General features: G+C 41.7%; 2 protein-coding genes across 10 annotated transcripts in view; one reads left to right on the forward strand and one right to left on the reverse strand.

Moving 5' to 3' along the window:
- Positions 1-18,244, reverse strand: part of C8H2orf76 (chromosome 8 C2orf76 homolog) — a 52,311-nt gene extending 34,067 nt beyond the window's left edge. The window contains exons 1-7 of one of the 9 annotated variants that reach the window (XM_088059201.1): positions 18,189-18,244; positions 17,352-17,495; positions 15,958-16,110; positions 14,212-14,262; positions 10,684-10,721; positions 10,468-10,549; positions 7,236-7,423 (exon numbers count right to left, since the gene is read on the reverse strand). In XM_088059201.1, coding sequence (XP_087915327.1) covers positions 7,347-7,423; positions 10,468-10,549; positions 10,684-10,721; positions 14,212-14,262; positions 15,958-16,090 — 381 coding nt within the window. In that variant the 5' untranslated portion in view covers positions 16,091-16,110; positions 17,352-17,495; positions 18,189-18,244 and the 3' untranslated portion in view covers positions 7,236-7,346. Of the gene's footprint in view, positions 1-7,235; positions 7,424-10,467; positions 10,550-10,683; positions 10,722-14,211; positions 14,263-15,957; positions 16,111-17,351; positions 17,496-17,589; positions 17,712-17,750; positions 17,857-18,188 lie in introns of those variants that run through there. The other 8 variants (XM_014249178.2, XM_005519630.3, XM_014249179.2 and 5 more) reach the window with 8 other exon arrangements.
- On the forward strand, positions 18,027-21,072 carry DBI (diazepam binding inhibitor, acyl-CoA binding protein). The gene is made up of 4 exons (XM_005519631.3): positions 18,027-18,117; positions 18,210-18,327; positions 20,002-20,064; positions 20,776-21,072. Exons 1-4 carry the CDS (start codon positions 18,109-18,111, stop codon positions 20,847-20,849), a joined length of 264 nt encoding a protein of 87 aa, XP_005519688.1. The 5' UTR covers positions 18,027-18,108; the 3' UTR covers positions 20,850-21,072.
- The last annotated feature ends 1,720 nt before the right edge of the window (positions 21,073-22,792 follow it).

Here is a 22,792-nt window from a genome sequence, read left to right on the forward strand (position 1 = left end):
GCTGTTGATACAGAGTTCAAGGAAGAAGAAGTTCCAGATGGGGGACTGCAAAGAAAGACGGAGTTTTAATAGTATAAATTTGTTCTCTGCTTCTTAAGTCACTTTTTTGTAGAAGTGGCATGCCAGATCAACCAACTTCTGGATCCACAGCATTGCATTTTAATGAGCTAATTTGTAAGTTGATTTTAATGAGTTCATTTAAATTCCTGAGCTGAAGATTAACCTCTGCAGGTACAGTTCTCTCACTCCTTCAGTTTTATAATACAAGGCTTTAAACGGTGCAATTGGTTTCTTGCTCTTAAGGGATTTACTCACAAAGTGATATATCAAACTATAGTTAAATCTTTAGGGGGATGCATTTGCTTCAGCACTCTGTGCTGTGTAGTTCCCCCAGTCTCTCCAATATGGCCAGCACAACTACAATCAGCAACAAAACCTGGTGCTATTCTTCAGCTCTAAATTTCACACACTGAGCTAGTAGGATTTTCAGACTGTGCCTTGGGTTTGAGGAATGAGATTTGTTACACTAGGACAGTTTTCTTTTATCTATTTGTTGTGCCTTAATAAGCAGCATCAGTTTTGCAGAATTTCTGCACAAGGGGTTTTTTTTGTGTATGTGAGAACCACACACATTTTAAAGCTGAGCACAGAATACACAGATACCATCTATGATTAGGGACAGTTCTTGTTAGCAGAGCATGTACAGGACATTCATAATCAAAGACTAAAAATAAGCATTGTCTGGGGCCAGTCAGGAGGATCACATATCACAAGCCGCAGTATTACTGAAACCTTTCAAAGACTTAGTGGCACGAGTACATTCTCCTAGAAAGATAATCTGCTTTAGATTTAGAAATCTCAACACTGGAGGATGCACTACAGCTGCTGTTCAGCTGGTTAGTTACTCTTGTTACCTGTTTCCCATATCTGATCTGCAATTAGCTACCTTCAGCTGCTGCCTTAAAGAGCTGTCTGGAGCCAGATGTCTGCTTTCAAGTAGCTGTCTCATTCAGTGCTCTAGAAAACAAAGTTGCTGTGCAAGATTCAAGTCAGAGTTCTACAAAATCAGTTGTATTTGATTTGGGAGGGATGGGGCAGGGGAATAGTGAAGAGGTGGACATTATGGTAACTGCTGAGGTATAAAGCTATCATGGCTAGAAATCTAAATCTCCTCTGGCACAACTTGAGGACATTTCCTCTTGTCCTGTCACTGGTAACTTGAAGGGAGAGACCAACACCCAAATACAAGCAGAGAGGCAAAGATGTGACTTCAAAGTACCGTTGAAATCAGACCAACACCACGCCTTCCATTTTAAAAATCCCAGTTCACTGAAGAAAAGTGGCTTCCCAAACTGTTCTTAAAGAATATATTCCATGGGCTTTAGGTTAGAAAGTAGAATTAAACCTTCTCAGGTGTGGAATGAGAGCAGACAGCAGCAGTTCTTACAGTACTCACTGACATTTCTGGTACACAACACTGTAAGTCACCTGCCAGACAGCAGGAATGGACAGACAAAGGTAAATTCTTATGTTAATCTGTCACACTGAGCCCTTTAATGTATTTACTACCAACAGAAACTCCCACTCCTCTGGTTAGCTGCTTCTGTCCCACTAGAAAGGAATAAATCTATTGCTGTCGGAGAGGATGATAACAAACAGAAGTTACAATCCATATCTGATCAAAAATACCTCATCTACAGGGACATAAAAGCCCCATCCTCTCCCCCACTGCATCACCACCCTAAACATCCACCTCTCCTCTCATCTACCTGCCATGCATGCCCAAGTTTACAGACAAGGTCCTGGTCCTCAGCAAAGCAGAACTCGGTGCTGTGCAGAAGGGACAGAAGCAAGAACACTTCCCAACCAACCTGCACACCACACTGGCTGCACCCCTGCACACCACAGTCTTCCCCTGCACACAGCCCAGGACTGCACAGCTGCAATTTCTCTTGTATCACCTCCAGAGTGCGAACAGTGTTCGAGGGTTCTAGAGAGAGTTTGGCATTGAGAAGCAGTTCCCATACACAGCAAGCTGTGGCAATCCCCTTACACTACACCAGTGTGATGAGGCTAGAAGAAAGGAATTAAACAAGCAGCCCAAAACAGGAGGAAAGATTATTTACATCACCCAGGCTCTACCTGCCACTTTAACTTCCCTCTCTTCGACACCTCCCTGGTACCTGCAAGCTGCTGCAAGAAAAGTGATGGGAATCTGAGCAGAATGCTGTCACACCTTGTCCCTGTGCAAAAATTCAAATTTAGCCTTTTAACTAGGCAGCATCTATGCATGCTCTAATCACTGAGAGCATAAAGCTATGCACAGTGCTTGGATTTGGGCTCTGAAACTCATATCCCACCTCAGCTCATCCCAGCTCAGAAAGCACAGCCCAGACAATGTAGTACCAGGTCCTCCTTAGCCCTTGCACTACAAGGAGGAAATAGTGGGAGCTTGGGGTCAGAAGCATGAAGGATACATTTGTTGTGTGTTTAAGCTGTGTTACTGAAGATGTTTTGCTCTGCTTTGCATGTGCATCTGTTCCAGATGGTTTTCTTTGTGTTTAAAAGAAATAGGCATACTTAAAATCTACTTTACAAAACCCCAGCAAATTAAAACTGATCTTTTCCAGACAATTCTTCAAATGAATGTTCTGCAAATGCCTCCTCCCAGCATGCAAAGATTTAGATACGCTGGGAACTGGCTCCACAAAGGATGCTCTCTAACAAGAGGAATTTAGGCACTGAAACCAGTTCGACTTGCTGCTTTTTGATTTTAATATAAAAAGAAATACTTTCTGCAAGGAAAAGCTCAGCTTTCATCACCAGAACCCTAGCACGGATTTCACAGGCTAAACCAGTTCACAACTAAGCACTTTTCATAAATACGACACATCTCTTGGCTTACAGAGGTTCTGGAGAAGCAAAGAACAGGCTGTGCTGACATCTGGTGGCTTTCTCTGCAGGAAACGAGTTCATGGCAATAGGTCTTGGCTTTTCACTGCCTTTTTTTTTTTTATTTTACTTTTTTATTCCTGATGTAACTCCTTCATTTCCTTACAAGATACAAAGCATTATGCTAAAAACATTTTTGTTTCCACTGACCAGTGGACAGTGCTGACCTGTGCAAGTATTCCTGCAAAGCAAGGAAAGAGCTTCTGTTGTACACTATCAGTTACAGGGTAGAAAAAGTCTCCATTTCAAAGCATATTTTTTCATGAACAAATTTTAAAAAATGTACATTCACAGGATGTACATGCCACAGGAAATGCTACTATTGCATATCAGATGAGGTGCAAACCTCACCATTAAAGCATTGCAAATCAGCAGAAGTGGCAACAAGCAAAGGGAAGTGGCTGGGGAAACGTTTGAAGCTGTGTCTGTTTCTCTGACTCAATAGGAAATGGAGAGTAGAGAAAACTCAATATCCTGAAAAAATGAAAAGCAACAAAAGTTGTATACTGGGTGTTTCTTGACTCATTAATCACTTGCAAATTTGTGCCAAGTAGTCCTATGGAAAGGAAGCGATGGAAAGGGGATCAAGTGCCAACCGGGAAGCCTGAGCTCAGTCCAAGCTGTTCAATAAACAAAAGTGTGCATTTGCCTTCAGCATTTGTAATGCCTCCAGTCATCTGCCCTGCTCTGTATCTGGGATCCTGTCAGTCACAGGAGACCACGAATGAGTATCCTGTGCTCTGGTTTTAGCTTCTTGATCTTTGGACACTCAGGATTTCTGTGGCTATGAGCTCCCAAGGACAGGGCCCATGAATGTCCTGTCGTGGCTTTGGGAAGTCTTGCACTGCTACTTGCAGGCTCATTTTTAAATAAGTGATCTGTCAGGGGATGTTAAATACTGACAGGGAGTGAAAGAGAAACACCACAACTTACAATATATTTCTGGATCACCTTTAGGTCACAATGTTTACATTAGATAAAGCAGTTAACTGTAAAAGTGGTGATTAACAGATTTTGAGTTCTCCTTTATGCCACTGGTCAACTCAGCTGTCCATGTCAGCAGATTTTTCCTAACTCTTCCTTCTTCAAAAGGCAACATAACTACCTCTGGGCAGAAAAATAACTAAAACTGTTGGATGCAGAAAGTATAATGAGACAAAGCCAGAAAAAACAAGATGCCTATTGAAGCAGTTCATTAATTCAATTCCAAAATTATGATAAAGCACCATTTGAATACCTTTAGTTCTATAGAAAGCAGCACTGCTCTGGTATATCTGCACCAGGAGTGTTGCACATGCAGATTTTGCTGTTTATTCAATTACGCTGTTACCTCTTCCTCCTATTTATGATAATTCCTTTCCAAATTTCCTCTCTTCTTCAGTAGCAATGCTTTCACACCTCCCATTCAAAACTCCAGTCTCTCTGAAGTGATTTTTTTCTCCAAGAGACAGCCAAGCCTGACACAGCACCCCAGGGTTCCAGTTTGACTCTTTTCCTGCTACAGTGTTATAACACAGGATAAATTTTATTTTATTTCAGAGTCTTCTCTGGATATTGTTCTTTTGTTTAACAAAAACATGGTGAATGGTTCCAAGAACATCCCACTGTAACACAAATCCTTATTTATCCCACAATGCCTAAGACCACTGGCAAAGCAGTATGACTCTCCCCACTACACCTTTGATTAAAAGCAGCTGTAAACCAATGCAGTTCATTATTTCTGCCAGGATAACAAACCACAGTACTAGCTTTGTGATTTCCTTCAACAGAAAGAGGATTTCAAAACACCATCTCAGACAGACTTCTCAGTCTTTACTAATTTCTTAGCCAGTGTTCAGAGATTTTGTTCAGTACTCAACAATTCTGGAATCAAACCTACTTTGATACAAGGCTGTACCATATCCCACCAAAAAAATGTTGGAACAGCATCTTTCCTAGCAAGTTTTTGGTTATTATCTGTGGTTTTGTGAGGTTTACTTGAAAGAAACATTACTGTAAGTTCCATTAAAAAAAAAAAAACAAACACAAAAACAAATCAAAAACAAACCAGAAAAAGCAACAACCACAGTAGGAAAACACTTCAGGAAGAAACCAGTTTACAAGTATGGCTATTGAGGGCATTACAAAAGGCTCCACTGTGCTGCTGGAGAAAGAAGCCAATAAAGTGCCATTGCCAGAGTGAACAGAGCTCACAAAGCAGTTTAACTCTTCCCTTGGAAAGAGAAGTTAATCTGGAGTGCCAATCACATCATTCTTGAATATTTGCAGTAGAACATTTACCGTTTTTCTCAAGGATACTGTAGAATTGCTCTTCCACTGTACCACACTTCATGTGACACTGCAAGTTTGGAACTGTACAAGCCCAGAAAAGACAATTGTTGCAATGTGGTGAATCTTTCAAATACAAATGCTTTAGAGAAAAGGGGTCACAAAATCTGTCTGAAAGGGCTGGAAACCAAATTCAAATCCCTAGAACAGGAGAGAAAGAATGGAAGTTCTTGCTCAGTCTGAGAGCCTGCATGTGGTGACAGACACCATTTAGATGCCCTGGCAGGCCAGCCTGACACTGATGTCTCTGGTACACTGTCTGTTCTTACAAAGTTACCTGCATTATTATAAATTTGGCTGAACAAAGATGAGATAGTCTGGAGTGCAATGCATCAGCTCGAACTGTCTGAGAAGATGAGCACAAATTTGTACTAACCACATAAACCTGCAAACATGACAGTCTCTGTAAGAAGGCAGCTGAACATGGGCCCATGTTTGGGGAGCAGGTAGCAGCAACAGAGAGGCTGCCTGGACAGAAAGAGAAGGCAAGAGGTAAATTCTCCTCATAAATTCATCAGGGCATGCATAATGGCACCTACATCCCAGGAGAACGCAGGTGACTTCAGTGACACAGGACTCCTCCTTACAAGATAAAGATACAATAATTTAATCACAGTTGAGAAAGTGGTAGAGTTGTTTCACTAGAGAATAAAACTCTGAAGCAAAGCTGTTGGTGAGTAAAACAGCCTCAACCAGAGAGTTCTCAGGAAGGATGAAGAAAATTAGGTGGGAAGAATACACAGACGGTTCTTTGGCCCTACATCTAAAATAAAGGGAAATTTTACTTGGAGACTTTTTGGAAACCACACATGACAATAAAAACAATAATCAAAGCTCTAGGAAATAGTAGGGTTACTTCTCCATAAAGTGTCATGGATATAGCATTGTCAGCTCTCACCCAGAGCTCAGTGTAGATGTGTAGGTCTAAAGCAATTGCACATGAGCTCTCATTCAATTTAGCAGAGCCCATGCCCAAAAAGCCTGCTAAGGCAGAGAGCCAGCACCATTCCTATTTGAGTGAAGGGAGGCTTAAAGGCACAGTTTCCCATGTTGGTACCCCCTAAAGAGCATTTCATAAGTAATCTCTACCTAAAGGTACTTTATTGGATACATGATTATTTTCTATTATTCTTAATTTGGTTCATGCAGTAGGAAAGCCCGGCATTACCAAGAACAAACACATAGCAACAGAGTATTTGACTCATGGAAAGCATAAAGGAATCAATTCCAGTCTTGAAGACATGTGGCTCACAGACTGGGCCTCTCCTTGCAAAAAATGCAATCATTCAGGTTTTATTCTTAAAACTGAAACCATGAGCTTTCACTCCACTTGGGAAAATGCCCAATTCCTACTTAGGCACACTGACGTCCTGGCAGAACTCGAGCTGCTACCCCTGTGTGAAGGTGTCTCCATGAAGTAAAGCTACAAACAGGCGAGCTGGTCCTTGGACACAAAAGCCTCCCAACAGACATTTGTCCCTTTCAGCATGCTAAAGAGGGCTGGAAGAGAGGATAATGGAAAGCATTCACCACTGAAAAGCATGAAACACTGGCCAGTCTGCACTATTTAAACAAAAGAGACTAAACATAAAATGAGAGAAGTAAAGCTGTGACTTGAAACAGAGATTCTCTTCTCAAGATCTTTAAAATACCCAGTGATTTGGTCATAAAACATTTCATTTCATTTGAAGGAGGTTTCACTTCATTTTCATTAGAAGTTAGTACTGTGATGGGATCATCCTGTGCGTTCTATAATTTCCATATGCAGTTACTGTCTGCTGTGGGATCACACCAAGAACGTGTCACGGGTCAGGGATGGCACTGCCTGAGGCTCAAGAGCCAAGCACAGCAAAAAGAAAAGGGAGGAGGAAAAAAGTCATTTATGTCCCCCAGTTTTTCTTCTCTCAGCCTCAGCATATTGACAGAAATTAATTTCTATAGGAAGGGAATTGCACTGTTTGCAAAGAAATCCTCTAGGATTTATTGATCTTTAAGAAAAATCTCATTAAGCAGAATAAGGAAAATTTACAACAGGTATGGGAAAACAAAACAATCTCTTGGGATCTTCACCAGGCCGAAACAGGATTAGCTCTGTAGTTTCTGTAATCTTCCTCACAGAAGAATGCTAATTCCGTCTCATTTGCTAGAATGAATAAAAAATTAAATATTTAGCACACCAGTAAATGAACCACCACCAGCCAGCTATTTAGAATCTTAGAAGACAATTAGCAGCTTTGTGGTCAAAGACAGTTTTAGAAAATCACCACATGTTTGTTTTTTTCCTTGTCATATTTTTGAAAAAGGTTGCCAGTATTAAAGATGTCATTTAACCTCATTAAAAAATGCCCCAAACACACAAAACCGCCAAGAACATGAATGTATAGAAGTAAATATGTACACAAGACCCCTCAAGATTTGTTTAACATAGTCTTCAGAATTGTTTGTATAAGCATTCAGCAAATTAAGTGATTGCATTTCTAACACCTTCAAATGCTAGGAAAGTAATGAAGCATGATACAGTCTTTTTTTTGTGCATTTTTCTGTTAGGAAAGGGAGAAAGAAACTTCTTTTTTCCATTAAATTAGCCTGTAGGTATAATAATTTAATACTTAGAGGATCAGTAGAATATTTTACAGATCACTTTACATTCTCCCTCATGACCCATCAAAATATGTGTCTGAAGAAGTTAATTTTTTGCCCTGCTGATGATTAATTCATGAGGCTTCGACAATATGCAAAGTGAAAGAGACAAATTGGCTTCTCCAGCAATACCTTCAAATACCTCTAATTATTCACAGGGGATATGGCAGAGCTAAAGGACCCACAAAGGTTCAGAACAGTCACAATTCTTTCAACCCAGTAGGTCAAGGACTTCCTCTTCTAAAACAATAAGTCAGCAACATTACTAATTCAGAACAGAGACAAATCTGATGGAATGCCTTCACAATTATTAAACATGGAATTCTTTAAGGTGCTGAGCCAATAAATTCCACATTCGTTTTTTAAATTAAACCTCAAGTTAATGAAGTCTGCCTGTCTTGTAAAAAAAAAAGAGAAAAAAAAGAGTAGAAGGGGTTTTAGAATCTCAGCTAGAAAACAGACAAGACTGTTTGTAATGAATACTGAACACTTTATTAACATACACCCTGCTTTAAAAAAAAAAACTAATGCAAGCATTAACTTTGCTGACTGGATAATAACTGTAATAACAATCACTACTACAGAGGCTTTCCTGAGGATACTTATCTAATGTCCTCATAATTTATAACTCTCTAGCCCAACCCTGTATAGGGCCAAGGGCAATCAACTGCAGCTTAGGAAAAATGTTCTGCATGTATCAGAATTTCCCAGATTTTCGAGCGGTGATTCTGATTGTTTTATTCTAGTAAGTCTTGTCCAGACAAGATGTTGGGAAAATTTCATATCTCAGTAGGAGATTTCAAATTTTCTTACTGATTTAAAGAAAATATACAAAATTATAAATTTTGTACAAAATGAGGACCAGTGGTACATGATACATTATATCACTTCCTTGGCTTACTCTTTCCTACTTCTTGTTGAAGGAGAAAAGTAAAATCTTCAAGATTTTACTACAAAGACCCCACTCCTAACTTAGCTAATTTTCACATCAACACACTGGAACATATCCAAATTAAAAATGAGATAATGGCATATCACATTTTCCAAAGAATGGGTTTTCCTCCTCTATCACAAATATGGTCTATATACTAATGACTAATAGGTGCTTATTCAGAAAAAAAAAAAAAAAGAAAAAAAAAAAGAAAAAAAGGAGCTTTAAATAATTTTCTGCCCTAAATGAATCACCCCTCCCTTTGTACAGAAACACAGAACAGGCTGCTGCATTCCCATTTCCTTTCACTGTAACATTTAGTCTGATGTTTTGACACCTTTTTTGAGATCACATCCAACTGCTTCACTGCTACAAACCCAGTTTCAAAGATGGATAAAATATACAAATACTTATCCATAACTGTTCGAAAGAAGACAGCTTTGTTATTTCTAATTCAACATTTGGCACTGTCATAAGCCTCTCTCCTGAACTGCACTGCCTCTTATGCTTTACATAGATAAAGATCATAGTTAAACTAATCTTCTGCTAGCTAAATTACAAATCTGTAAGGCCTGGGTGCCAGCAATCCTCACTTTTGTTTCCCCCCCCTCTCCACAGACAAAAAGGCTTGGTGTAGTAAAAACTCTGATTCATATTACAGGAACACTCGAAGACCTTTAGGAAAGGTATATTGGGACCAGTTGTAGTTCACACCAGAGGAAAACACTGAAGAGACATCCCAAGTCACTTAAAACCAGAAAATAAATCGCAGGAAACAGGAGAGCCAAGTAACCTACGAGAAAGAAATCCCATTCAGTAGCTAGGGAGCAATCAGTGAGCACCAGGGGCAGGAGGGAGCCTCCTCTGTGAAGCCCCTGCACTTAGAGCAGAGGCAGTTAAAGCTTTCCAGCCAGGCAAATCAGATTCAAATGAGCAAACTGTCCATATCAAGGTGGAATGCAACCACATCCCTTAAGTACCCTGCTGCCACAAAGTCATTCAGCCACATTTATGAGGAGCCCAAAGGACATCCAGGGACCATCAATTTTATCATGACAGACATTTCTTTACATTATTACCAAAAGACATGCCCTATATGTAGTCTCCTGTCAAAATGTGAGAAATCAGGTCAAGTTTCAACTCTTTGCTATGTTCAGCACATTCTCTAAATGATACTGCTCGAGCTTTCCTGAGCAATCTGGCTATCAGGCAGCACTGTATGCTGCACATTAAGCAAATCTAATCTTATTTCATTATTCCATGCTGGTTCCACTACTTACATTTCTAACCAAAACATCAGTTTAAATGTTACTGATAAGACTAAGCAGACACGGTACTAATAACCTATCTGTCAATCATTTAAAATTACTCTCAGCAGAATTATAAGCATACCCTCTAAAAATCACAATTTGCATTCTGAACATTTGGAGTGCAGATACCTGCTGCCCTCAGACCAATGATTTGAATAATGCTTCCCTGAATAATTATCAAGTCGTGTAAAGAGCATCAGAAATAGCATTTACTTTTCAGCAGCCTGTCCAAACATAATCAGCCAGTTATCAGTTTAATGCTACCACGAGGAACAGCATCTTCAGTCAATACAAATGTACTCCTACCTACTCCAGCTGCTTTCAGCGTGCTGTCTTCCTTCAAAATCAGTTTGTCATCATCTTCCAAACTCACTACAAGTTCACCGGTCTACAAATCAGAGAACCAGAGTACAAAGATAAGAGGAATTTACTGATTTCCTCTTCTCCAGTCTTGTTTGACAGTGCAGAGATCTGCCTGCATCAAAGCATGCAAAAGGGGAAGAACACAGCTAATAATCTTACCTTAGATTTGTGTGCTTGGTGAATAATCTTCATTGTATCTGAAAGAAAAAACAGTGTTTTCCTAAAATAAGGCTTAAAAAGCAGACAACACTGAAAGTTGTACTTGGGGAAAGACAAACAAACAAAGGGGGAAGCTTCAAAATCTTTTGTTATTAACAATTTTGTGTATTCAACCAGAAAGAGGAGAAAACATCTTAATCTCACAGTCCTGCGGCCAGTCTTAAAGCAGTCAATGCAACATTAAGGCACCACATCCTATTGGGCTCCTGTCTGCTGGCTGAATTACAATAACCAACTAATGACCATCTCAATTGCCAGTCAAAACACATCAATTTAAATGCCACTTAGGGTGTTTTAACTTAATAGGTTTTGCACATGCAATTGGGGCAGGACCAACAGCATTTATGCACTGTCAACAGCTACAGCTAAGTTGATAGGCAGCAAGTGATTAAGACACAGTAACCTGATCACTTCAGATCATCCCTTGAAATTTCCTTTCTCATAAATACAGCACCCACCATCCACAGCAGAAATATCATTAAGCAAGTTCATTTTACATGAACATCTACAGCCTCTTCTCTTCAATGCTATACCCTCTTCAATATTTCTTATCTTACATTTGTGCAGTGTAGTGCCTTTAGAATTTTTTTTTTAAAAAAGTACCACTTTCTTCTGGCAACATGGGCAGGACTTTTCCTGGGAAAAACGGGGAAAATAAGTCACTGAACTCACTGGATAAGTGCAAAGATCCAGAGGGAATGACTTAAAGCCATGCAACATGAAAAACAAATAGACTGAACTCTGAAGACTCTGTGTTTGAACAAATTTGGAGTAACACATCAATCCCTTCCCAGCAGAGAAGAAAAACCAGTTCTGCTTGTCAGCTCATTTTCTGTTCTAGTTTAGTTTTGTGCAGAGTGAACATTACACGTTGAAATAGTCTGGTAAGAGAAGGATGTAGCAAAGTTAACTATTGGCTAAACCAACTTTCAAATTACCAGGAGCAAGTATTCAGATGATCAGAATAACAGAGATCACATTCCCACTCAGAAGTTTGCTTCCATAGCATTCTGGCCCATTTTCAACACCATTTAAAACATTACATAAGGTAAGAAGTACTCTGTATTCTCACTGCAGAGCTCACTGAGAAGGCAGCCTTGGCATGTTGCAATAACTGTGGTATTAGAAGCAAGACAGACATTAAATTGCAATTACCAGGCTCTATCTTGCATAGAAACATTACAAAAAGACCAAACAATCACAGAAAAAATATTTTGCAATCATGAAACCTTTCTACTACAGCAAATAAACCCTGTGCCTGTTAGCTTTAAGCTCCTCTGCCTACTTTGATATGTTCCCTTTTCTCTAGTCTTAGTACAGTCATGTCCTGAAGTATTGTCTCTGTTTCACTTGCTCAGAACTCCACCACTGGCACCCAGCAGTTTATCATGGGCTCATCTGAGCTAGTAAATGCCTTCTTTAACTCTGTTACAGAAATGAAACTATAGTCTCTTCTCATAAGCTAAATCCTGTGACTAGCCTTTGCTATTTCATCCCCATTTGGTCCCACTCAATCATACTGCCAATTTTTTTCTTGCCTTTTCTGATAATAGGATTATCATGGCAACTGATAAGATACCACTTTCTAAGTGGTTTTATGAACTACCTGCCATACTGCTCCACAGTCATGGATGAAAGAAATAAAACTGAAAAGCAGCTTGTGGAACAAGTTGCTACCCAGACTGCCAACATCAGTGAAAACCTAGCAATGACAAGGTACTAAGATAAAACTGACTCAGAAGAGTTCTAGACCAAGTACAAGAATAATCCATACAAAGAAATGAAGAGAAAATGGAAATCAGAAGCTTTGAGATGTGAATTGGAGCACTAATCCAAGAGCAAAAATGTGATGGCACTGTACATGATGTAAAAACAAAGTGGTGCTGAATTCTGCAGGGAAGGAAGCTGAAAAAGGCAAGCTGACAGACAACCAGATCCAACCAAGATTTCTGGCACTGCCAAACAAAACAGGAGAAAAGGTCTGGCTCTTACTGGTACTATTCATGCAGAAGTCTCACTGCCCTTTCCTCACAAAAACAGGAGAAAGACAGCAGAGTACTGTAGAGACAGCAGAGATGTCAAAAACATGAACCTGGATGATTCACAGCCCGAGGGGAAGGTGAGGAACCTGGCTTTGATTTTCCTGTGTGAAAATTTTCCTGCAGTTAGCACCATCACAGTAAGAGTAGGCCCCCAGTAACTGGTGCAACAGGTTCTAAAGTTATGCGCAGTACAAGCAGGCCCTCAGCCACCAGGTATGTCTTGGGAAAAGCTAAACTGATCTCCAAGTGATGAAAGAACTAGCAGCTGGGACAGGCAGCACCAGGGATACAACTGAGAGCAGCAGTTCTGGACAGGAATCCCCCAAACAGCCAAAGCCACAGACGGGGTGAAGGGCACCTCCAAATTCAAACTTACACTTACAAATGTTAAGATCTTAAGTAACATATTAAAAACAATAAAAAACATTCAAATCCTTGCCACTGATGTATCATCAATCTTTAACTCTTTTTCTAAGTTCAATATGCACTCTCTGTTTCACCATCAGCAAGAGCATAAAATTAAATCCTTTGTTTTTTTTAAATGGACAAATAGAGTTTATTACCCTTCACATGTATTAAGTAGATTTCTCACTCAGTTCTTTGAATCACCATAGAGGACAGAGTTTGTCAACTCCAAGAACACGGGAGACAGAGGATCACTTGCAGGAAAACTACAAAGGAACTTTGAGAATTGCCAAGTTTAGGAAAAGATGTGACTGATAGCCAAGTTTACAAACTCCAAGAAACGAAGCAATTTAGTCTATTTAAAAAGTTTTCTCTGTCCCAAACAGATTAATTGGACATGTTCATGCCAATTGCACAAAAGGGAAATATACATATAGCTTTACATTAGAGGATAAAGTCAGCTTAAATTTCAACACATGCTATTTCATACCACCAGCTTGTATTTAAAAGCTTTCATATCTACTTGGAGCAAAGTTCCCCTGTTTCTCTTCTATTGTGTAAGCTATTTAAGTATATAAGTCTTAAGCATTTTCTACTTCTTGCCTTCAGCTTCACCATCAGTAAATAGATACTGAAGTACATAAGGACACAGAGAACAATGTCAAAGTGTTTCATGATCACACGGTGCTCATTAGGGTAAAGACAGAGTTAAAAGGCACTTATAAAAGTAATAAAAAATTAATATCAAAACCCATCACTTCCCAGTAGCAAATAATGTAAACCATGCAGCCTAATTCAAAGATTAAAACAGATCTTCAAAATAATGGTCAAGTTCTGCAGACAAGATCCCAGTGGCATAACTCCATCTACAGCAGCTGGATAGAGTTGCAAATGTAGGCAGGCACTGGTGCCAACATTAGTATTGTACAGCAGTTATCTTTAAAGTTGTATAAATGCTGGTGTAAAATATTATGTGGTCATTCATACATAATTACATCATGAAGAATAAAAAAACACCTACCATACTTGTAATTTTTAAAAGGAGGAGGAAGTCCTGTTCTTGAAGACACATCTATTAAAATAAAAGCACAAAGCTACAACAAAGTTCTCTTTTTTTAATTATTTCCAATACTTCATTTTCCATTATTGTGCAAGGTATGCATCCCCTGGGCAGCCTTTACATCAAAATAAATCTGCAACATAGGAGACTTGTTTGAGCATCAAATGCTCAAACACAGCCTTTGGCTCAGATTCTATAGTGACTCCACATGTGAATAATTTCATCTGAGCGTGAACAAAACACCCCACTAGGACAGTGCAATTAGGGTATGAACAGAGAGTCTGATCCTCCATAAATCTGCCAGGAACATCCTGTTAATGGCTTGCCCAGCATTTCTCTTTACCTTGTACAAACAGCTGACAACTGTCATTCAGAACTGAATGAACCTGTAGCCATGAGAACAAGCCACAGGCCAAGAAAAGGAAGCCAAACTGTAGAGAATTAACTCTTTAGCTTCTTGCAGGACACAGCCCATATGTAACTGCAGGAATATTGACACTTTCCCAGTGCCAGTGCTCCCTGTGACTTAACCAGGCCCTCAGAAAGCTCAGCCACCTGTGGGTTGCCCAACAGCAAGTTGGCTGAAGCCATGATTTCTTCAGTAGTTTAACAATTTATCTCAAACTGCCTCTTCAAAACAGATTACAATAAAGGAAGGAACATGACTTTTGGGTCCCTGTGGAACAAAGTTCTAAAAAGTCTCATTCAAGACACTGGCTTTGTCTCAAATAACAGTGAGTAGCAATATTGCACACATCAAAAGCAAGTTTTGTAGCATTGTTTTCTATTTTCTTGTTCGTAAGAGCAGCTGCGCCATATGTTCTGAAAGTGCTTGCAGCTTTCCAAAAGCATACTAAGATCTTACCATGTCTATCACTGTTTAGAACTATGGAAATTGCCAGTCACAAGACACCCGTGAGTCCCAGGGCAATGTCCTAGGAGTTGCTCAAATGTTATAATCTATAACAGCTCAAGACTTGTTTAAGCTGACTTCATGCAAAAAAAAAAAACAAATTATGTTATTTTGTACCCTATGAATGTCTCCATTGAGGTGTGTGGAAATACACCTGCAGGATTAAGGGTAACACCCTAATTACCAAGTTACTGTGTGGGCTGGTCTGCAGTACTTAACTTTTAGATTCACTGTCACTTTCAACAGGCTTCTAAAAGAGAAAGCCCACAGATGAGTAAATCTGCACCATAAAGCTCAAGATGGAGACAGAAACTCAAAAGCAAACATTCTCAGTGAGCCCACACAGCATCAAAAACAAATTTTCAACATTCTCTTTTCTCACAAATAGCAAACAGACTTGTGTGCCCACATTCCACATATTTGTGTAGTTAGGATCAAAGACTTTCTATTAATTTATTCCTATTAATTTATGAATATTTGCCTGACAGCACCACTCAAGGAGCCTGAGGCACTGAGCCAAATGCAGCAATGCCCTTGTTTCCTTTAGGCTAAACACGAGGATTTGGGCAGGAGGAGCAGTGCATCCAAATTCAAGCATGGCACACCGACCATGGAAGCTCTTATTAACTCCAGACCTTTCATCTAAGGAAGGAAAGCACACAGGGGATGCAGACACAAATTTGGCATCTCTACCAAAGCCACAGAATTCCCATTCATTTGCTCCCCTCCACTTTCTTGTGCAGGGACAGCAACACTTGGGACTGAAGCGAACGAGTGAGAGAAGCACACGTTACCCTTGCGCACAAAAGCGATGAACTCCTTCACTGTCTGATCCAAGGGGACGCCATGGTACACCACAGGTCTGAAATTACGGTGCTCAAAAGAGCGCACAAGACGAACCGTGACGGTCGAGCTTTCTGCTGACATGAGATTTAATTCTGAATAACCTGGGAAACGTTAAAGAGAGGGATTGTTGCCTTTCCTCTGTGCATGAGCACAGCTGGAAAACAAGGTGCAGGTGAGCCTCATGCAAAGAGTAAAACATGGTGAGAAGTCCAACAGCATTCTGCCTTTCAGGATTTCACTTCTATGATTCTTACTGGAGCAGTAACAGGGTCTCAAAACAAACAGGGCATTACTGATACTGCACACCACATACTCCAGGATCTGTGCTGAGTAATGCCACACCAGACTCCCTGCTAAACATACAGAAGTGCTAAGGATAAATGCAAGTGTATTGTGTGGGCTTTAAGTGATTGAACACTTTACCTACTGGGCTAACTCTGTGCTCTACAACAATGTCCTAATACAAACAAACCCAAAGACTTTTTTAACATACTTATGTTGTAGAGAGTGTAATACTCTGAAAAATGCCTAAGCTGTTACACAATGCTCATTTTTACCTCCCCAGGGGAAGTGAAAAACCACCACCACATACACAGGCAAATAATTTTCCTGGTACACAACTGCATAGTTAAGAGATTTACTTTATAATAGTTGGTTTCTAGAATGGCTCTGTGGGCTTATACTAGAGAGCAGAGCCTAAAACAGAGTGGCCTTATCAACCCAAAACCCTCTTCAAACAAGCCCATGTATTGTTCCATTGGGTTTTTTCTCCCCACAGGAAAATAAGCTCTTTTCTGCTTTGACAAACTTCTCTTATTTTTGGCGTTGGGCATCCCTCAGCTCCCTGGCCACATACTAAAGTGCCATTGCTGCTGCAGCATCCAGCAAGGACTGCAGCCCACGTGCTCCAACATCAGAACAACCTTTGCACCTCCCATCCCTGAGCAAGCACCTCAGTCACCACCTCCAGGCTTGAGAGGGAACCTTTTACCTATTCATCCCCTTATGTTCTTTCTTATGTTCTTTTCTGTGTGTCTTTTCTTTTTTTTCCTCCTTTTTTTTTTTTTTTTTTTTTGCTGTGGGGTTATTTAAATGCCTCCCAACCCTGGCTGTATTTGTCCCAGCTCTTGTTTTGCCTGGCAAAGCAAACTACTAATATTTTCATCAAGTACTATCTGCAGAAATGGGACAAAGACCTTCCCACCACACAAAGCAACTTGCTTTTACACTGCTTCGGTTAAAAACCCACCGAGTTCCAATTCCATTTTAAATGAGCTGTATGTATCACGCACCACACAAATAAAACATGCCAATCAAAAAAAAAACCCAAAAAAAAACATACTTTGCACCTGAAAATAGTTCGATTTATACTAAACAGCAAAGACGGATGTTTTCTTGGTGCTATTCCACATGGGCCGGTGACTCGGGGAGTGCAGCAAAGGGCACAGCACTCAACTCACTTGCTCCAAAGCAACATGGAAAAACACTGTGGGAACACAGAATCGGGAGCTCAATCAGAAATTCGCCAATTTTCATATTTACTACTCAAACCGATCGCACGTAGGTCTGGGACCACGTACTACCCCTCGCCTCCACGGGGACAAGAAGGCACGTGGGAGGCGCTGGTGGCCCATTCCTCTGGGAGAGAGGAACCTGCCGGGACCCACAACAGCCCCAGAACCGCAGCCCCAGAACCGCAGCCCCCGCCTCTCCCCGCCGCCCGCCCAACCGGGCCCATTACCACTCTCCACCGGCACTTCCGGGTCCCGACCCGCCCGCCGGCTCCGCCAATCGCGTTCTTTCCTTGGCACCCTCCGAGACGCGGGATTGGCTGAGAGGGATCTGCCCCGCCCCCCCGCGCCGCGCCCCTCGCGCCGCCGTTGTGTCCTCACGCCCTGATGAATGGGAGGCACCAGCGCCGCCTCCGCATTGGCTCCTTGCCCGCCCTGCGCCCGCCCCCGGCCCGCGCTGATTGGTGCCCGCGGGGCCCGCGGCGCTGCGATTGGCCGGCGGCCGGTCTGGCGAGGGGTGAGGCGGGCGCGCGGCGGGGGTGGCGAGGCAGAAGCGGCGGGGCCCGGAACCGCGCTGTGTTCGCTGCAATGACCGAGGTGCGGGGGGCGCCGGGGCTGCGGGGAGCCGGGGGGACCTGGGGGGCTCCGGGTACCTTCCCCTCACTCACCCGCTGCCGCCTTCCCCGCAGGCCGCGTTCCAGAAAGCTGCCGAGGAGGTGAAGCAGCTGAAATCGCAGCCCACGGACCAGGAGATGCTGGACATCTACAGCCACTACAAACAGGCCACGGTGGGCGACGTGAACACGGGTAAGTGCCGCTGGAGACGCTTTGGGAGGCAAAACCTGTCCCCGTTGCGCTTCCCTCAAGTCCCGCGGCTCAGCGCAAGTGACTCGGTGCCGACTTGGCACGGATTTGTGTGCGGGAGGGCACAGGCGGACCCGATAAGGCCTTGTGCAATTCGGGCTTTTTAGATAAACCCGGCTGCCGCCATCTGTACCGCGCACTGAGGGCCTGAGGATGCTTTGTGCAAATATTGGCATTGGGATTTTTGGAGACCCTCTGTCAGTAGGTAGCTGCTCAGGCCGAAGGGTGCTGCTTTCATGCAAACACTTCTCGGTTATACAGACTTGAACAGCGAGGCAAACGATACAAGGGTGGAATTGCCACACTAGAGGGGATGACACATACAGTTTATTTAGACTGGATTGGCTGCTAAAAATAGTACTGGAGAGCAAAACCAGTAGAGGAGAAAACTTTTATAGGAGCTGCAATTAAATATATTTCAGAAAGTCTGTACCTAAAATATGTCTGCAAGTACACAGTGCAAAATGTTTCTGGCTACTGCTCTCGCTACAATGCTGTCGATGGCAGCTCAGCCTTTGGAATAACGTTTTAAGTGTAGCGTGTCTCTATCGACCTTGTGTAATGCTGTAGTAGCTAGAATTAGAAAGGGAAAAAGGTCATTTCTTTGGAGTGCTGGCCTCCTAACCCAGTAGCTGGCAAAGTTTATTGAGTGTTCTTTGATTTAAAAGCTGGCAGTGAAGCGTGCAGGAAATGGTAAGTAATTTAATCTCCTTTTTTCCAAAGGTGGCAACGTGAGGGAGAAAAAAAATGACTTTGGGGTTAAGATGCGATCCTTTTGCTGTGGCTGGACCTCAGCAGTATTAGTGCTTGACAGGCTGAAAGGGTGCTCCAGAGCTGTGAATATGCCACCATTCCTGCAAGTGCCTGCACTCCCGTGAAGCTGCAGCCAACGAGTTGGCTGGAGAAACAGCTTGTGGGAGGGTGACTGGTGAGGTTTGTGCTGCAGAGAAGTGGAGCTGCCAACTGGAGCTACAGGTCACTGTGCCATGGGAGCTGCCCAGATCCATTTGTGAGTTCTAAGAATTGTCTTTAAGGAGAGAAAGAGAGAGGAAGTAAAACCACAAAGAGGACTTTACACAAAGATTAACCGTATACATGTCATTCAGTTTCTACTTGGCCACATCACAGCCTGCAGTGAAGTGAGTCAGATTTTCAACATTTCCAAATGCAGATGCAGAACTATAGGTTAGAAACACATGATGATAATGAGTTCTAAGCTGTATATTACTACAAACAGCTGTCTGTTTTTGTGTCTCTGCCTGTAATGGACCTCAGGGTATTTCAGCTTTACCTTAGAGCTAGTGTTCTTTAATTGGATTGCTTTTATGTGACAGCAGGCTCTTCAGAAAGTACAACTAAACCAAATCACAATAGTTGGTGCTCTTCTGCTCAAATGCTGCTGTATCAAGGGAATTTGAAAGAGTCTATTTCTGTTGTCACCAACCATGTTATAACATATTCCCCCCAGGTGATCTGCTGGCTACAGGTTAGCAAATAACAGCTGCAGGGATGAGCCATTGTATTTACTCACGGTTAAGAGCTAACTAAGCCTTCAAGTGGGTATTGCTACAGCCAGATCACACAAACTAATCTTGCTGCTTATCCTGTCTCTCTCAGAGCGCCCTGGCATGCTGGACTTCAAAGGTAAAGCAAAGTGGGATGCCTGGAGTGCATTGAAAGGTATGTGTCTGATTAAATAAATGAATAAAATTACCACTGGAAAGCTAGTCAGAAAGACACGTGTAGTTCAGCAAGAAACAGAACGGTGTTGCATTTTGATACAAGAGTTCTAGAAGTTCAGAATGCCACGATAATAAACTTGAATTACCTCTCCAAGACAAAAATAATCCTGAAAAATATGGCCTGTGTGAAAGGGAATTAGGGTGCAAAATACCCGGCTGGCCTAAGATGTTAAATAAAGAGGAAGAACAGCAGCAGAAATCTCAATTTGTTTTCTTGGTCCCAGCCTAGTACCCCAAAGACTGAGCTCTCCCTCCAGCTGTTGAGCATCTTCCAGCTAGGAAAGCTTTGGAAGAAACAACTGAGCTCCCAGCTCTAAATGAGGAGCCAAACAAGTGGTCTAATCTATGTCAATAGGTCTTTTTGTCTCTTGTTTTAAAGAATAGCTTTCCTGTAATAATTGTCAGAGACACTAACAGAACTAATACACTGCTTGGTTGCTGTCTGTGCAAAAACAACTTTGCTTAGAAACATTGTTTTTTTGTGACTGTTGGAATGCATTTGTTTAAAACTTTAGCAGTGGATTCACAGCCAGGTGACCTTCCTGGCTCCTTTGCTCTGGTGGCATGGCTATAGCGAGCAGTTGTGACTTGTAAAAGGCATCTTAATCTTTGAAAGGTATCTGACTGCTTCCTGTGTTCTGTCCCTCAGGAATGTCCAAAGAAGATGCAATGAAAGCTTACATAGCAAAAGTGGAAGAACTAAAGGGCAAATACGGCATCTGAGGACTGGATAAATCAACTACATGCACGCCTGAAACCTGCCTTATTTCTAATAATGTAGAAAACTGGTTTCTAAGAGTAACTTTAGATACCTAATGTGTCATAGTCGGTTCTCCTCACGCCTGTAGTTGAGGAGAAGTTATGTACCTGCCTAATGTACTGACACGGTATAAATTCCTTCTGGGAACAAAAATGTGGAACTCATTAAAGTGCATTTGGTACTTTAGCTGTTGTGCTGGTCATCCCTTAGCGGTCACTGTGAGCTCATCCCTGTCGCCGCTGCCGAGCAGAGCTGCCTCCCCCGTCCTTGTGCCACTAGAGGGGGTCGGTCACCTGTGTTCGGGCACTGCCGACTCCTGTCCAAAGCACTCCTTTCCAGAGAGGTGAGTGGCAAGCCACAGAAGCTGGAGCACCACAGAACCTATCTGGAAAAGGTTATCTCTAATGCTCTGCGTGCTAAGAACAAGGTGCTTGATACTTGTTGCCCAGAGCTTTCAACAGCTTTTTAGTCAACAACTGTCAAATCATCTTTCATGAAACACATCTGGGGCATGTTATTTCCCAACAACAATGTTTGGCTTCTAGAGAAAAGGCAAATACTGAACACAAAGCCTTCCCTGGGAAAGGAAAGGTTCCACAGGCAGTGGAGTTGATTCTCTTGATGCTGTAAAAGCAAGAGAATCAACCTGATGTTGCCATGCAGTTGGCTGCAGTGAGGGGTGAGTCACGTACAGACTGGCTGAACACTGGCAAGACTGCTCAAAGAGAAAGACTTAGTGATCATCAGCAGAAGTTCAATTACAAAACACACAGTTGTGACTGTCTGTAGTAAGCTAATTGTTTTGGTCTGCCTCGTTTAGTCTCTTGGAGCTGCTGATGATGGAAAGGGAAGATTTTGCTTTTAAAATGTGACACCGAACTATTCCAGCATAGAGCATTTGAGGATGAAATCACAATCTTACACAGGAATAAGGCATTATAATTCCTGCTGTACTGGTTGGCATCTGAATAGGTGAGGACTTCAAGCACTCTCAGATAAACAATTGATTTGTAGAACTACATAGGGATGAAAACTATCATTATGTATCTGTCTAGGTAAATAGTTTTGTAGCTAGTTATACATGGTAAGTAATAGATTTGGAGATTACTTCACATGCTTTCAAAAATTGCAACTTCCCCCTTTATTACTTTTAATGGGAAATGCTCTTAGAGCTGCTTTTTGTCCTTCAAAATGTGTTAGGATACAGAGCAAAACAAAAATGGCAATTTATTCTTGTTCCTCCTTGTTCTGGGTAAGTAAAATAAGCATTTGGGGTTTTTTACCTGCTGTTATATCCTCTGTTACTTGAGATTGTCTTAATTTACTTTGCAAGAGAGAGGTAAGAGCAGATGTTCACCATAAGAAATGCTTTTACCTCTTCTCTAGCCCTAAATTCCACGTCTTCTATAGCTCCATCTTGGCAGCTGTATTTTGTGAAGCTGATTATCCTTAAAGGATTCTGCCAACCTTTACGAAAGCAGAGCTCACACCAGCAAATGCTCCCACACTGCTCTTGTTTGCTGGAAGCTAATGCACTGTGAGCACACATTTTTTGCCAGCACATTTTCTGTCAAAACAGGTGTAGCCAGAATTTTTGACCGCTAACTGGTGGAGCTGGGTCTAAAGGATAAGCTGGGAGTAGCGAGTTCTATATCTCAGTCCTCATTTGGATTAGTTTCCCCTGTGAACAATTAATTGTTCCAGTGCTGCTCTCCTTTCTCATACCTCTAGCGTTAGGAAAACATCACTTTGTACACTGCTTATCCCAGAGAGGGTTTGCTCTTAGCCAGGCTCAGAAATAATGCTATTTGCCAAGAAATACAGGTGACTGAGAACTCTACCTTGTATGTCTTTATTTGGATACTTAATTTTTTACTGTAATAACACCTTTCTGCTTGCAGCTTCA

This window comes from Pseudopodoces humilis, chromosome 8 (assembly GCF_049639895.1).
Source record: "Pseudopodoces humilis isolate 2021_Gansu_Grassland_sample_001 chromosome 8, ASM4963989v1, whole genome shotgun sequence".
Lineage (NCBI taxonomy): Eukaryota > Metazoa > Chordata > Aves > Passeriformes > Paridae > Pseudopodoces > Pseudopodoces humilis.

Excerpts from the sequence above, each read along its gene's own strand:
- DBI (XM_005519631.3), top strand. Across the intron at positions 18,328-20,001 it reads GGTGGGCGACGTGAACACGG|AGCGCCCTGGCATGCTGGAC; the intron begins GTAAGTGCCGCT and ends TGTCTCTCTCAG. Across the intron at positions 20,065-20,775 it reads TGCCTGGAGTGCATTGAAAG|GAATGTCCAAAGAAGATGCA; the intron begins GTATGTGTCTGA and ends TCTGTCCCTCAG.